Genomic DNA, 16,507 nt, shown 5'->3' on the forward strand with positions numbered 1-16,507 from the left:
AAAGCACACATCGGAAAAAGCCAAAATATGTATTTAAATGGCTATTGCTGCACTACATTGCACATAGTCACTTTAAACTAACATAACTTCTGTTGGGCAATGGCAAGCGTGACTCTTAACCCTAACAGCTCCTAATAGGAAGGAGTGCACACCACAAGTAGGTTCCTTAACTGATGACAGCACGAGGCCAGAGATAACAGGGGTTGAGATAGGGCATCAATCCATTCCCAGTAATCATAGATGGACTATCCTCAGTGATTCTCATTGATTCCGATCCATTTCCAATGTTCTCACCTTAAGATCTAAGTAATCAGATCAGAAGCGATGTCATCTCTATGAGCAGGTCGAGAAACAACGAAACCATCTTTGACCATTAAAGACCTCTGCATGACATAATGTAGTTCAAATTGTAAGCATGATCCAGACATGTGGTGTCTTTTAGTCCCGGTGGCTAAACTCGACCAGCAGCTATACCTGTATTATGTACGGACTTACAATGCATCTCAGGATGTTGGGAGGCTCTCATTCCATAAACACTCTTTGCACATGAGCTTGTTGAAAACACGGACAGACATCACACCTCTATCTGAACAGAAGCCGGAGCAACTTTCAGTAGCAGCCAAAGCAACAATAGGTATCAGTCGAAGCGCCTAGCGTGCCTTCTAGGTTTGAAAAGAAGAGAGATATACATGCATTCTGCCTTCAGTCCTGCAAGCAAGGCGACTCAATGAAGCTTGACTGCTATTTCTGAACTACTTCCTGTTCCAATTATTACTTTCTATTAATGTTTTAAACACAAATTAGCAGGTTAGTAGAACACACCTCATTGCGTATTAGCACAACGTTAATGCTTAGTGTGCATTAGTTTGTTGAAAGAACAAGCTTCACCACAACACACAAAAACATCACTTGTTTGTTCATTTTCATCACAAAGCCTTCCGACGGAAAAGATGCAAAAACAAATTTGATATAGTTCTCCAGTCTCATCACCTCTGAACAAGAGGCTGGCACCCATCCATGACAACAGACTTCCACAAGCTAAATTAAACTTCTGCCTGTGAGGGAAACTAGCACCATTTGGAGGGTCACACTTCGATTACTGAAAGTGCTGCAAAGCCACACAAACAACAGCTTGTGAGCAAAACAAATGTCAACGACACAATAATCTAGCAGAACCAGCCCTAAGTACCCATAAGATTCATCTCTAATTAACAAACAATCCTCTCCCCCCTTGTGATCAGATAGTTAGTTCTAGAACAGATGTCCCTATAATCCGGAGCTCTACAGCCAAACATGCCTTTGTTGGTTGAGGAATTCGAAGGAGACACTGCTTTCAGATCAGAGGAATTGCAGGGTTGTATGCACTTGGAAGGCCATATTGAGCTCAATCCAAGCTTCCACTGGTGCTCAATGCAAAGAAGACTGCATCCCAGGCGACTACGCTTCATCTTAATACTCTCAGCACTCTTCCTGAGGCACAACCCTGATTGGGCAGATAGGGTGGATATATCGGCTACCCTTGGCAGCCATCATCAGCTTCAAAATCAGCTGCATCGCTTGCCAAGCCATTAGGACCTGCACTCCTGCCCCTCTGGCTAAAATATTCACCTTTTTGCGGGTTCTCAGCACACCTGAAGCCTGGATATCATCATATTGGAGTTATAAAGATCACAACAAAAAATTAAAATCGAAAAATAAATCAAGGCAATAGGCTTTTTCCATCTATGCACCAAGGATTTGGAACAACATCCCTGTATCCATCAGAAACAAACCTGGTCCAGTTCAGGAAAGTGTTGAAAATGCATCTGTTTGAAGAACTCCATCACTGTGCTTTAACAGACCACAACCAGCTACCTCTCCAATCACTTGCTGACTGCATCGTTGCCTTTCAATATGTGCAGCATTTCACTGAAAGTTGGTGGTGTTTAGATAGGGAATTGGCGCCCCTGGGAAAATCCACAACCTGATAAGCCCCATCTCAATATCACAATCTGTGCTGTAAGCTAGGGAGAACCACCTTACTCCCTTGTGTGTGGCCTAGGTCTCCAGAAATTGACAGAAAATGGTCCCCAGCACAGGCTATTCAAATCGTTCATATGTATGTTACAATAAGCGTACAAAATAAAACAGCCCTCTTTGATATTTGTTTTTCTTTTGTGTCTTTATTTTCTGTTTTCTTTCTTTCTTTATGGTGTATACTTGGCCAACACGTGTTTCGTCACCTGGTAGGCACACTGTCCCGCTACTTTTTCAAGGCTCAATCTTTTAATTGTATCGCTTCTCCTTTGGTGTTAATTCCATCCCAACAGTATTCATATACAATTGTTTCCAAGTAGGGTAAATCAGGCATCTGTATGTTCTCCACCAATCAAATTTTATATATAACAGTCTTCCTGGAGTACGGGTAGTCACGAGGTTTCAAGAGTCGGCACCGAAGAGACTGTCTTAGACGAGCGTAGTGAAGCTCCTATGGCCCCATTAGCCGATAAGTTCTTGCCCAGACCTTCCCTCCAATACAGGGAACTCTGACAGTCTTGTTTCTTAACCGCAAGAAGAGAGACGTGTATTCCCTCTCTGTTGTATTCCATATGTGTACCACACACACGGAAAACAGCTTAGAGGTAATACACGGGGACAGGTCGGGGCAAGTGCTTATCGGCTAATGGGCCCATAGGAGCTTCACTACTAATTGTATATGAATACCGTTGGGACGGAATTAACACCAAAGGAGAAGAGATACAATTAAAAGATTGAGACTTGAAAAAGTACCGGGACATTGTGCCCACCAGGTAACGAAACACGTGTTGGCCAAGTATTCAACATAAAAAAAGAAAACAGAAAATAAAGACACGAAAGAAAAAGAAATATCAAGGAGGACTGTTTTATTGTGTTCCCTTATTGTGGCATACATATGAACGACTTGAATAGCATGTGCTGGGGACTATTTTTTGTTAATATGTGTAGCACTCCACTATCTTTAAGCTAGGTTCGCTCGATACAAATACAACATATATACATATCTTTAAAAAAACAATTTTTGACAGTTACTGAGACCAGACCTTTAATTATCACATCCTGATCTCACTAAACTCTCATTTGCTTATGGAGATTGAAGGTTTCCTAATTTGTTAAGTGGTTCCATTTTTTAATAGAGCTGCATAATCTTGTAGCGAGTGGCACTAGATGTGAGAATGCAAATCCATAACCAGCTAAAGAACTTGCGTACAAAACATTGATAGACACCTTCAGAGAGTAGATATGGCGAGATGTTTTAAGCAATTATATTTCCTGCAAGGCCTATCTCATTTATAAATCCTGTTCAAGAAACAAAGGGTCCTAGTTAAGTGTCAAAAGTCTTTTGATCCATCATTCAGTGAAACATGGTGCTAAAAACATGGTTAAAAACCATGGTGGACTAAAGGTCAACTATGAAAACCTGTGATTTGCCCATTAAAAAGTAAAGGAAGTGTCCCAAGAGAAACTGATTTTGTTTTATCGAAATCAAAAGTTATAAATGTTGTTAATTTTATCCCTTAGCATCTCAGTACTCTCAGGAAAGGTGTATTAAAGAACAACTGCAGTAGGAAATGAAAAAAACAGAGCATAGGGAAACACCTAGATAATGACGGTCTTAACTAGTTTCAGACCTGTTGCACCTTGACTCCATCAGGAGTGAGAGACAGTAAAGTAAAAAGAGGAAAATGTCATATACAAGGTAGATACAATGTAGGAAGTTGGCTATTTATGTAGTGTACCCAATTTAGGGGTATTATACACAGATAGTACAGGCGACCCTTATTGGTTTACAGGGGTTACATTAATAATCCCAAATGCTCTCTTTTGTGGTAGTGTGGGCTTATCAGAGGGTAGTGTTAAGAATTTGTTGAACAAGGAGAGTCAATAAAGGGGACACTATCAAGAAGAAACCCAACACCGATTTCAGAAAAATCATATACAGATTTTAATATTATTTTAGACACCGAGATATTCAAGATTAGGTAAGTACTTTTCAAGTCATCAATATTTACAGGTAAGCCAAGATGTCACACAAATGCCCTTTTACGCAGAAATGCATTCCTTTGGAGAAAGAGACATACTGCATACAGGTACTTGCAATCATATTTCAGGGGCCTCCTTTAGGACTTAAGGTGCTAGAGGGTCAAGGTCCCAAGGTCCACCAGCAGTTCAAGTTTATCTACCCTGGAGTACACGGGTGCAGAGATGCTAGACGGTTTAGTAGCCTTGCATGCTACAATGTTGGTATCGCAGGGGGACCACCTAGAAACAGGCTGCAGAGGGGGACTTGAGGACAACTCCGGGAGCTCCCAATAGGGGGGCTCGGTTTATGAGGGTCCTCGGAGCAGGGGGTGGGGGGCAGTCGGTGCTCATTGGGCCGGGGAGCTTGGATGCATATGGTTATGGTTCGCTATTTCCGTGCGTCGAAGGCGCTTATGGTTCTTGGTCAGACCTTCAGAGGGGGACAAAACCAGGACAGCAGGGCCACTCTTGGTAATGGCTTCTCTGTTGCTGGAGTCGGTCTTGCCGGTATTGATGTCCGGGATGAACACTGAACAAGCCTTGGTTGCCGCAAGGGATTCAGTACCCTGAGTATTGGTGCAGGACGACTCCGGAGAATCCTGGCGACTCCAAACATGGGGGTTGGGCAGATGGATTTGACCTCCTGGAGCACCTTGTCCTCTATCGGGGTAGCTGCTGTGTCGGGGGTCCTGGTGGTCAGCTGGTCGGTGAGCCAGTCATCGCAGTTGGTGCATGCAGGTTGCAGGAAAGTGGCTCCTTCACTTCAAGGGAGATGCTGGCTGGGTGACTAAGTGCTGGCAGCCCTCCGAGGCTTTTGGAGGATGCACAGCTGCAGGACAAGTCAGGTTCTCTGCGATTGTCGGGACAGGAGCAGGCAGGGTCTAGCGCCAAAAGTCCACAGCCAGTGCACAGTTCTCACGTCTTGAACTCTTCTTTGTCTTTCTTCTTCTTTAAAGCAATCAAATCGGAGTTCCTGGTGCCAGACAGCCAGCTAAATACTCCATTTAGGAGCGTTAAGGGGAGTGTTGGGTAGTAGCCAATGGGCCACTTTCCCTTGGGGCACTACACCCCCATATGACCACTTCCTAATTCCACCAAAAACAAAACTGTGGAACCCTTTCTTCGTTGAGCACATCAGGCACCCCACCTTATGGGTGTGACTAGTCTGGTAGTGCAACACACCCACTAGCATATCTAATTTCCCACCTGTCCTGGTGCCAAATGAGCCTCAGGGCAGAAGGTGGCATCCGCCACATCTAAGGGAAGCCGGGTTTGCATATTAAAGATGGCAAGGGCTTTGAAGTTCCTGGCCTTGGTATGTAGATTTGCTAGCCATCCTGTTGGAGGATGTGTGAATACCTTCCTCCAGAGTAGTCTTTATTTCTGCCCTCACAGAGCGCGAGCTCTCGCCTACAGGGAGACAGAAACCGGCCTGTGGTGGTAGGCTGGTCGAAACCAGTCAGCCAGCATAATAGAAGAATAGTAGGGTTTAGGGGCACCTCTAAGGTGCACCCTGGGTGCATGTCAGGGCAAATCAAATCCTGGCATCAGTATGGATTTGTCAAGACGAAGTGTTTGATACCAAACACCATAGGTTTCAGTGAAGCCATTATGTAGCTGGGTAACTCGTAATGCCCAGTGCCCAGTACATATTCCCAAGATGGCGTCCCTGTTCACTTGTACCATCTAGCAATTGAACTAGACAGAACAGGGGCATATCTGCTCATGCAGATATGCCCATACATGTAATATAAATGCACCTGGCCTGATGTAGGAGTGACTTAGATATATTCCATGCACTGGCTCTGAATAGCATACAGTGAGTGTGCCATGTTGTGTTTTCACTCATAGTTTACCCCATGACGTGCAGTCTGCAAAGACCAGCTGCATGCAATTTGTATGGGGATCCCTTAGGGTGGCGTAATATATGCTGCAGCCATTAGGGACCCTCTTTGGAACTCATGCCCTAGGTACCAGAGGTACCGCTTACTATGGACTTAGGGGGTGCCAAAGCGTGTGCCAATTGTTTTACAATTAGACCAGTTTACTTTGTTTTAGGGAAAGAGCACCGTCATTGGAGCTTGGTTGGCAGGCTTCGGTGCACTGTCAGAGTCGAAAACCAGCACCTAGTAGTTCTTATTGGGCAACAAGTGGGGGTACAACTGCAACAAAAGTCCAGTTTCCTACAGACAGGGCCTTTTCAATCACAGTATGTGGAGGTGGCAATGAAGGAGAACTGACAGGTTTGTTGACCTAACAGCATAGACTAGCATTACCTGCATTAACATCCAGTCTCTTACCCACCCACCGACAAGCATCAGCGAGTGGCACTGCAGAGATCTGTGGTATGTGCATGGCATCACACTGCAATCTGTTATAAGAAAAATCTGCCAATATTTTTAGCCTTCTAAAACCTAAATGTTTTTTTTTTCAAATGCTTCATAAGTACTTACCAACATCCAAGCTCAGACAGGCCTTCTTGTAACGATCAGTGAGAGGGGGAAGGTCCCAGGAATGGACCTCAGCCAGCACCTAAAACAACAGAGCAATGTAAGTCTTCGTCCTTAGAGGGAGTTGTGAACAGCTCTCTGTAAACTCTTCTAGAGAAGAAGAGTAGGCACATTTAGCCTTCAAACACAGACCAACAGATTACAGAACGTTGCAGTGGAGAGTGGAAAGGCCTCGTCATGGCCATGCAAGAGAATGACCACACTGCCATCACTCATCCAAAACTGCCAGAAAATCTTTTGTGTTGATTACAACTGCAGAACACTGCTGGCCACGTGGTTTTTAGGCTGGACATAGAGAGGAGAGCTCATAAGCACTGAATTGCCTGTCTTAGCTGCTGAAGAGCCAACAAGTGAAATTTAAGACTTATGCGTGGCTTCTCGAAATGTGACCATTTCCATTTCCATTTGGCATTAAACTATTTCTCTTATTTTGTATCGCGTCTCCTTCTTGGGTGGCTTTATCTGGGGTGAAGATTAGATTTTGTGAGTAATGCATCTATAATTTTATCAGCTGTATTAAATTCACAATTGTAATTTATAATTCTACTGAATTCAGATGTGGATGTATTTTGTATTTGATTTTGTTTCTATGCTGAACCTCCAAATAAATCAATTTCTAACTTTCATTCTTCTGTAGTCCATCATGCTCGTTCAAAAATGTTCTTCCACCAGCTAATTTCTTCCAAAATTCAAGCAGACGTAGTGAAAGTGGTAGGATCGAAGAGTACATGAAAGTGTGTAGTAATGGAAATGGTCACATGTCGAGAAGCCACGCATAAGTCTTAAATTTCACTTGGAGTTGACGAAGAACTCAACGGGGTTCTTGGGAGGGTGGACACGCTGAGGGAAGACACGATGGTGGTGTCCTTGGATGCTGCCATGGCGTTTGATACGATCGACTGACCCCATCTTTGTGGTGTTGGAGAAGACAGGGTTTGGACCTGGATATATTGAATGGCTGAAACTCCTATATTCGGAACCATTGGCGCAAGTGGTGGTGAATAATAGGAAGTAGGTTACCTTCACCCTCGGAAGAGGGACGAGGCAGGGCTGCCCCCTGTCTCCGCTGCCTTTTGGCTTGGCGCTTGAACCGCTAGCGAGCTGGATTTGTAGGGACCCAGTACTGCGGGCCTGAAATGGTCGGAAGACTGGGAGGAACGTATCTCCCTGAATGCAGACGATATCCTCTTGTACCTGGTGTTGCCGCGGGCCTCGATCATCAGTCCTGGACATTTTTGTCACCGTTGGCAGATATTCTGTTTATACCATCAACTGGGCCAAATCCGTGACCTATGTGCTTAGAGGGAGGTTCCAGCATCTGCTCTGGGGGTGTAGTGTGATGGAGGCAGTCGATGGCTTTAAGTATCTTGGTATATACATCACGGGAGATCCTAAGCAGTATTACGAGCGTAACATTTTGCCACCATTTAGGCGGCTAGGGAGTAATGTAGAACACTGGAAGACTCTTCCGCTCACCCTGCTGAGCAGGGCGGCTCTTTTCAAAATGATGTCCATGCCTCGCTTTTCATATATTCTACATAATTCGCCCGCCCCGGCTTCCTATTACGAGGCAATTGAAGGTGAACAGAGAGCCCTATTGTGGGATAGGGGTACATCTTGTATATCGCTTCCCAAATGGGTGCGGTCTGGTATGATGGGGCAATAGGGCTCCCAGATATCAAAAGATACTACTGGGCAGGGCAATTGGCCGTAATGAATCACGGTATATACCGTTCTCATAATGACCCTGGATATCTAATGGATTGGTGTCTGTTACCGGGAGGGTCTTACACAAGGGTGCTCTATTCCCGAACAGCTACATTGCAGCTCACGGGGCCGACTGCACTTTCAGTCCACATCTGGCATACAGCCCACAAGAGTCTTGGGTGGGACAAGAGATTCACGCAAGCCACCCCACTGTGGGACTCGTATTTATTGGGCACCCTCAGACACTCCAGGGGCTTTGATATGTGGGACCTGATCGGACTGTCAAAAGTGGGAGACAAGTGGAAAGGGGGTAAAGTAATTGAGTTCTCTCCATTGCAGCAAGAATGTGATATGGTGGACTCAGAAATATTTCGATACTGTCAAATGAGACACGCCCTGTATGCACATATCCCTAAAGGGGAAACCCTACCCGAAGCAACACCGCTGGAAGACAGGCTCCTGGACGCTATATGGCCAATAAGTCGATATCCCTCACGTACCGCAAATTAATTAAGCACGCCATAGATGCCCTGGTACAACTGCGAGAGAAGTGGACAGGTGAATGTGGAGGGGAGGGAACGTTCTTCCACATTTTGTGGGAATGTCAGATCATTCCCAAGTACTGGACAAATGTGTTCAGAAGCATGACGGAGGTGCTGGGCCAAGAATTAGACCTGGAGGGCAGCAAAGAGAAACTGTGGGCAACCTTGGGGTTCATGATAGCGAAACGTAATATAGCCAGACTATGGGGTGCGAGTGAGGCCCCTACACTGGCGTTATGGAAAAAGGACATGGACTGGTGTATGTTTAGGGAAAAAACAGTCTAAGTGTCTAGGGGTTGTCCAAAGAAATGGTCTCAAATATAGGCAAAATGGAATGAATATCATGGAGGTATTTGTGCTCCCCCGTGTCTCCCCTCCCTCCCCACCCTAGATGAAGCTATGTCGGCTGCTTAGGGTGATTCGGAATTACGTATAATTGTAACTGATTATTCTGCCATCCCAAACGCATGTTTGATATCTGTAAGAGTTTTTCTTTTTGTCTCTACGTCTTGATTTCTATATCCGCACCACTGCTCTCAATAAAAAGAGTTGTATAAAACAAACAAATAGTAATACATCAATAAGAATTCAGAGGGGCACACTCAAGATCATATTTGAAACATAGATTATAGGACAGAGATGCAGCACACAAGGCGGCGGAAAAACATACACACCTGGTAGGAAAGGTTTGGACGAACAAATATGGGTCTGAAATTCTGACTAGTGTCAGGCCATACATGGATGAATACAGATGCACCCACCTCCTCGTTACTTTGCAGTACATGCAATATCAAATCCTGAGATGCCAGTAATGCCCCTTCTTTCTTCAGGGTCAGCCTTGGCAGCAGCCCACACATCTGGTAGTAACGTTTTGAGGCCTGCTCCTCCAGCCAGGACACCGGACGGGTCTCGCTCCCACTGAATATGAAGGAACAAACAGCTGAGTTCATTCAATTTTTAATTCAGTGCGGTGAAAATAATAGAAAATGGGAAATCACACAAGTATTCCCAGCTTTGTCTGTCGACGCAGTTTTCCAAACTTCTGATCTGAGATCAGTAAAAAAATCTATATTTTTAATATGCAGGACTTCAATTCCTACAACACAGTCAGGATTCTCTGAAAAAGCACATAACAAATTCTTTTAAAGTCTTCATGTAGAGAACTGTTAAATCAACTGCACTGCTATTTTAACTGCAGGAAGTCTGGCCCACGGATCAACACTAGGGAGTGATATTAAATACTAATATTGTATCTTTGGAATGGAGCCAGCTAGTAATAACTAAACCACAATTTTTAATAGCTATTAAAAATCCAATTGAATGATAAAGTCAGATTTGTAATAAATGTTAAGGAAAAGTAACTTGTAGAAAGTTACCCTGTACCTGCCAGAACAGTCAGAAGGCTAATTGGCATAAGCTTCTGTCAGCTCTCAGCCTCTGCTCATCCTTAAATAAAGGTGAAAAAGGTGTGAAATGCCACCCTGGAGCAAACAAAGGTTGACCTGAATCGGCAGAGGTGACTCCTCTAAACCCCACAGAATATGCAGGGGGGTTGGTTTGGAGATTTTGGCACTATGGTATCAAATCTAGCTTGAATGTCAATTTGTGATTGCCACTGCTGGGTTTAGCTAGAACACTAGTGGTACACTTGAAACAAGGAGAAAAGGATACAAAGAGAATGCTTGTGTATCCACTGTCTGGTTGCTGGAGGACCCTGTTTTTGTTCTACCAGACTTTTGCCGCTAGGTTTGTTGTGGATAGCGTACCTATATCTAACTGGATTTTAGCGTTAGATATGGGGAGGACACTAGGATTATCATAGGATGCTCCCCACGAATACAAGCAGCCCTTAGAGCCCACGTTTAGTGTGGAGGAAGACTATGCCCATCTTGAAAATGTCCTAACACGTTGTATTTTGGGCCTGTTTGCAGTAAAGCAAACAGAACCTACTTCAAAATGTGGGTAGTGCTGATCCCAGGAACGTTTTACCCCACTGGTCAGGAGGGGACAAGAGTCACCACACACACAGCTCGTGCCAGGAATAAATGTGGCATCTCCGGCACCCACTTCAGAACACTTTTTAGATGTACAGTGGATCAGAAGAGGACAGGACCTGCTGTCCGTGACCTATGAGGAGCGCTGAGGTACTGGACCTGATCCCTCTTGTAATCAGGACAAAGAAGTGGCATGGGTCAGTTGGCTGAAAAAGGCCTTTCCAGGAGGTACCCAGGTGACCAACGGCAATTGGACCTGGACTGGATCATTCTGTCGGTGTGTGCCTGACACCCTTAGAGATTTGAAGTGCCACCCTGAGGTCCTTGGGTGGCTTCAGAAGAGTACTCCTGTGGTGGATTACAACTTGACAGACTAAATCAGAGGGTAAAATCTTTGACCAGGAGGAACCTGGTAGGTGTATCTAGCCTGCGGTCCATCACAGTCAGCCTCAAATTTGTGTCTAAGTTCTGGTCAATCGTAACCATTGACAATTATTGGCGCTTTGTGCTTTTGCATATTTTTATTGTTTTACATTTTGAATTTATTGCGGTCTCCATACTGCATAAATGATGTACAGATCGTCTTAGCTAAGCCTGTCTGCTCTGTTCCATTGCTACCAGGTGGTTGAGCTCAGGTGACTTTGCGGGATCAACCTGATACGGGTAGTGTTCATTCGTTTAGGTGGTTCGTCAGCCACCACAATTAATGATCAATTTCTTTAATCTAGTTTCCAAAGTTTTCAATTTAAAATAAAAAATTGAGGAAAGCATCTTCTTTTTGGGCTGATTAATTTCCTCTATACTGTGAAGTTGCTTAGGACTTTAACTTGCTGTACCACCCGTAAGAGTTGATTTAGGATAATGAGGTTTTTAAAAAAACAATTTTGGTCATTTTATGCTGTTTGCAGTTTTATATTTGTCCTCCAGCATGGCGCTATTTGTTTGGTATCCTGCTCCTTAAAACTTGATTGTTTTCTGGCAATGTTGCACAATATCAAATTTAACACATTCACATTTTGCAATTATAGGCTAATTCACGGATACGTTGGTTTTCACTCAGTCCAAGATGGATTTGACCTCACCATCATTCAGAGAGAAGTTTGAACTTACCACTATTCTCTGCCGTGGTGAGCGCCACACCCCACTGCCTGATGCTTTTAGGCTGCTTAATACTAGAGATATGCCACACTTTGGGCTGCATATAGAGGTGTGACGTAGCGACCAGGGCGGCTGGATCGGGAAGGGGGTTCATGGTTCGATCCCAGGCACCGGCGGCAGTTCAGCATCATGCTCGCTTCATCGCCCCAACGACCCCCCAGTGCCTTGAAACCCTTATGGGGGTGATATGATCGCGCTTTACAAATAGGAATTATTATTACACATGCTTCAGTTCAATCCTTTGAAAAAGAACTTCCACAAATGTGTTGGGGGTTGAGAGGGAGGTTTGGGGGACAAGAGAGGTTGGGATGATGGGGGTAAAGGTGTGATTTGTAGTCCCGCAACCATGCCCAATTAAACTACTTGCTCAAATCTGGCCACCTGGTGCTGCTACACAGATGATACAAAATATAACAACATTAATCTCCCCTATGAATTACCTGCTATGATGGCCATATTTTCCCTTTTAGTCAAAGCTGCTACTATTAACAGCAGAGCATAAAGAGAGGGCAGAAACATATACCCCTGAACACCACAAATTGGTAGCCGGTGTGGGCATAGCTATTACCTGTGGGGCACAGGAATGAGGAAAATGTTATCTTGAACTCTAACCCGGACTCTAAGTGGTGGAGGGGCTGCAGGGTTGACAGCTGTGACCGAGTGCTGTGGAGAGAGAAAACAGACAAATAAAAAAGTGAATCAGCAGTGTAAACATGACACCCCTCCCCCCGCCCCCTCCAGCTTTCACACCTTCATTCAGAAAAACCAAGGCAACAAGCACCTCCTTCAACACCTAAATTCAACCAAAGCAAGTGCTGGCAAAGCCAATAGTCTCTGTTTTGTATAGTGAAACGCCTTTAGCGCTGCAAGAGGGATGCCTTTGCTTGTGGCAGCAGACACTTCACTACTACAGCCAAGGACATTAGCTCTCATCCCGTTTAAGGTGATTGAGACCTGAAAGCAATGAAATGTGCAAACAATGAGGTCTGACCGAAAATGAGTGTCACCTGATGGGCATCAACGGTCATCTGTCATATTTGCAGGCAGCGTGGAAAGCGCCACTCCAACATACAGCACACAAGCTTGGTGATGGGAAACCGAACCTATCCTTCATTTAGGCAAATAATGACGCATTTACTAAATACGTCTAAAGTACGTTCAACCACATCGAAGTCAAAAGATCCAGTTAAAAATGATACAAGGGCAACAAAATGATTTATTGTTTGATTTCAAGACTGTAACCACGTATAGCTAGTCTGTAAATCACAGGAAAACTACCCTAAAGAGAAAGCACTGTATTCCTTCAAAGGCTACAAACTGTGAAGGCCCCAGCCTGCTAGGAAATCCACTTGTCTGTCAGTTAGTTTACGACTGACCACTGGCTGCACATGCACACAGAGAACCAGAGTCGTCCTAGAGACTGCCTCTAATGATTGAACAGAGAACATGCTCATTCACACTACCGTTTACACCCACTGTTCTAACCCACCTCTGGTGCCCCTCTCACACTGCCCTGCTCCAAACACTCTAACCGAGCCTGCCCCTACTGCCTAGGCAGCTACACACTCCTGTGCACCTTGAAGTCCCTTTCTGCCCCAATTCATTAAATCCCAGACCAAAATGGAACCTTGAATTTTAAGTAACCGTTCTTTAGCCTTCAAGATTCAGTGTTCCTAGTACATCACAGCATATTCCATCTAGTAAGGGCGCCTATAAAGAGGTGCCCGTGCAGAGTGTAGCCAGTGAACCTGGCCAGCTCCTAGTGAGGATAAATGGCTCCTCACCAGCCCAATTTGTTAAGTGACCTTCACAGCAGAAGCCTTTGGTGTAAGTTACTTTGGGCATCCCCGGGAATGCTCATCAGCACATGCCACTTTCTTTTCAGCCCTTGTACAGAACAGAAAACAAGGCCTGGCAACTTGCTACATTCACTAAGGGTTGGTTGGACTCCTGTGTCGAATTTCATACCATCTTATGTAAAAATAAAAAAATTCTATAATGCCTTTAAAATACATTTTTTAAAGTAAATTACATTTACCTTAATGTTTCAGAAATATAGCTGCCACCGTCGGGGAAGAATAAATTCCACTTTTCATTAAGAAATGCTACATTAAATGCACTGCCTGTAAGACAACCGCATAACTGTGGAGTTGTCAAAAGTCTATTCCACTACTGATACATAGTAAGTGGCATGTACTGGAACTTTTCATTATTTTTTTCATTTTTAATACTTGCACACTGAAGTACAACTGCTACGTTTCATGGGTACACTTAGTATAACAAGCAATGGCATAGTTAATAGGTCTCGCCTTTGGGACCTTATAAGTGTTTTGCCAGACCTATTGGCAAACAGCTGAAGATTACTCTAGCCACACCTAAAAACTGGGACTCGCAATGACTATTAAGATGTTTGGAGAGGGAGGGGGGAGTTTAAGCGTGACTTAATACATCAAAAAGAAATATCCGAAAGCAGCCATAGTCTGAACAGGAATGCCAAGAAGCGCTCGGGTGTTACGAAGTGCGAATAACGAAGGGGCTTACCAGGAGGAAAGAAAGTTTGCATAATTCATTAAAAAAAAAAACGCACATCTCTAGCAGAATTTAAACTCACAAAGTAAAAAATGTACTGTGGAGAAAGTAGCACAACAGATTCAGAGCTGCGGGGAAGCAAACACGCAGGGTCACAAGGCAGAATGTGGGAATCACAACGGATTCCGAAGGTGTGATGACAGCCCAGAGTCCGCAATGAAAACCAAATGTCACGGAGGCCGCAGCTTCCTGCAGCCGACATGTTCAAGCCATTCAGGAGAGAACATTCTTTTTATAGGAGTCACTGACAAAAGGCAAACAAAAGCAGGCTCGGAGAGTGAAGCGACCATCAATTCATGGAGCCAGCTGGCAGACTGCACTTTGAAGCGAACCAAGCGAGTTCACGACTAAATTAACCAAAGCACAACTGGGCTCAACCGCAACCAAACAGAAAAAAACACTCATTTCGGAAAGGGTTAAATCGAGAAACGAACAGCGAGGCAGGCAGTAATGTGTTCGTATGGCAGCATGCATTGGAAAGACGCCCACCAAATTATGAAAATGCAGAGTTCAAAGAACGCCAACCTAAGATCAGCTAAAAGTGAAAGTAAAATAGCAGCACGCAGGGGTACAAGCTGGGAGCCAAGTAAGAGGAAATAAATAATAAACAAGGGAGGGTGAGATAGGCAGGGAGCGAGTGCTTGAAAAGTGCAGACGCGCGCGCGGCCACGCTAATGTCAAACAGATGGCCCCTGCGCGCCGCTGCTCACTCCCGCAAGGTGGATGCCAGCACAAGCACGAGTGCTTGAAAAGAGCTGACCGATTTCTAAAGGCCATCTCCTAGAGCAGCACATGTGCTCTGCACGAAGCTCGACCTAAAAAGGAGAGTCGGCAATCAGAAGTTTTAAGACAAGGTTGGTTTTTAGGAATATTGTAGAGGCTTTCTGAAATATCATGCAGAAACTGTAGAAGGTAACATTAATTGCTTGTTTTACAATAGCACTGTACGCCATGAGGACCCCAGCGTTCACACACACCATCATCGCCTACCAGGTAAATACAGAAAATAAATATGGGTTCATCTTCCCATAAACCGATGAAAGCAGACAACAAAACAGGAAGGTTGCATTTTAAATCTTTGTGCTTGAGATGATCCTTTCCTTCTGATGATAAGGGTGGGATAAAGGGAAAGATAGTATGTTTTAGTGAATGTGTGTAAAAGTATTACTTCTCAGGGAAGGTTGCACTGGAATGTCTCCAGTCTGAAGCACCCACAACATACCACAATGAAGTAAGAGATCCTGCATCTGGCTGTCATTTCAGCCTTCCTTTATCAGTAATCAAGACACACAAAAGGAAAAGCCCTGTCTAAAAACTTCTTCAACTGAGCAATAGAAACTACAACCCCGCCCTTCACACTTCCCATCTACCAAACCAGCAGTGCTGGGGAAGAACAATTATTGAGTTTTTGGGGAAGTGGTGTAAAGAGTAGTGGTCAAAGCCATGTAGTTTCTTGGCGCTAATAAGAAGGAATTTGCATACTAAAGTGCTGTTCTGTGGAATGCAGAGGTACACATTTTAGTGCTGCCTTTGAAATGGTCGGCTGCCCACACTATTGTACACTACCATGTGGTGACGCCCCCCCTCCTTTTCCCTTTCAGAGAGAAGAGTGCACAGAAGCTAGCTGCTGCACGCCGCTGTTTAGTGAAATGATAATGTATCAAAGCAGCCATCAACTCATACCCTTCCCTTCATCCAGCTGTTGTTCAAAAGGTCACATAACCTCTTGAACTTGTACCTTCGTGATACAGCATTCTGCCATTCGCCAGAGCCTAGGTACAGTGGGCTATAAGTGAGATGAAAAAACAACTGGTCTTTCAAAGGGGCGTGGCTGGTGTAATTAAGGGCATGGCTTAAAACACATAAGCTAAAAATCTGTGTTTAGCATAGTGTGCTGCCCGACTGGTATTTTGCGGTTTCTGTCATTGCATCCAGATATCTGATACCACGCGTAACATTATACCTACAA

At 44.4% G+C, this 16,507-nt stretch overlaps 1 protein-coding gene across 2 annotated transcripts in view; it reads right to left on the reverse strand.

Annotated features, from left to right (window-relative positions):
* Positions 1-16,507, reverse strand: part of TONSL (tonsoku like, DNA repair protein) — a 375,765-nt gene that overhangs the window by 69,205 nt on the left and 290,053 nt on the right. For both annotated transcript variants that reach the window (XM_085604559.1, XM_085604558.1), the window contains exons 18-20: positions 12,518-12,612; positions 9,559-9,715; positions 6,492-6,570 (exon numbers count right to left, since the gene is read on the reverse strand). In XM_085604559.1, coding sequence (XP_085460685.1) covers positions 6,492-6,570; positions 9,559-9,715; positions 12,518-12,612 — 331 coding nt within the window. The remainder of the gene's footprint in view (positions 1-6,491; positions 6,571-9,558; positions 9,716-12,517; positions 12,613-16,507) is intronic.

This window comes from Triturus cristatus, chromosome 5_1 (assembly GCF_964204655.1).
Source record: "Triturus cristatus chromosome 5_1, aTriCri1.1, whole genome shotgun sequence".
Taxonomy (NCBI): domain Eukaryota; kingdom Metazoa; phylum Chordata; class Amphibia; order Caudata; family Salamandridae; genus Triturus; species Triturus cristatus.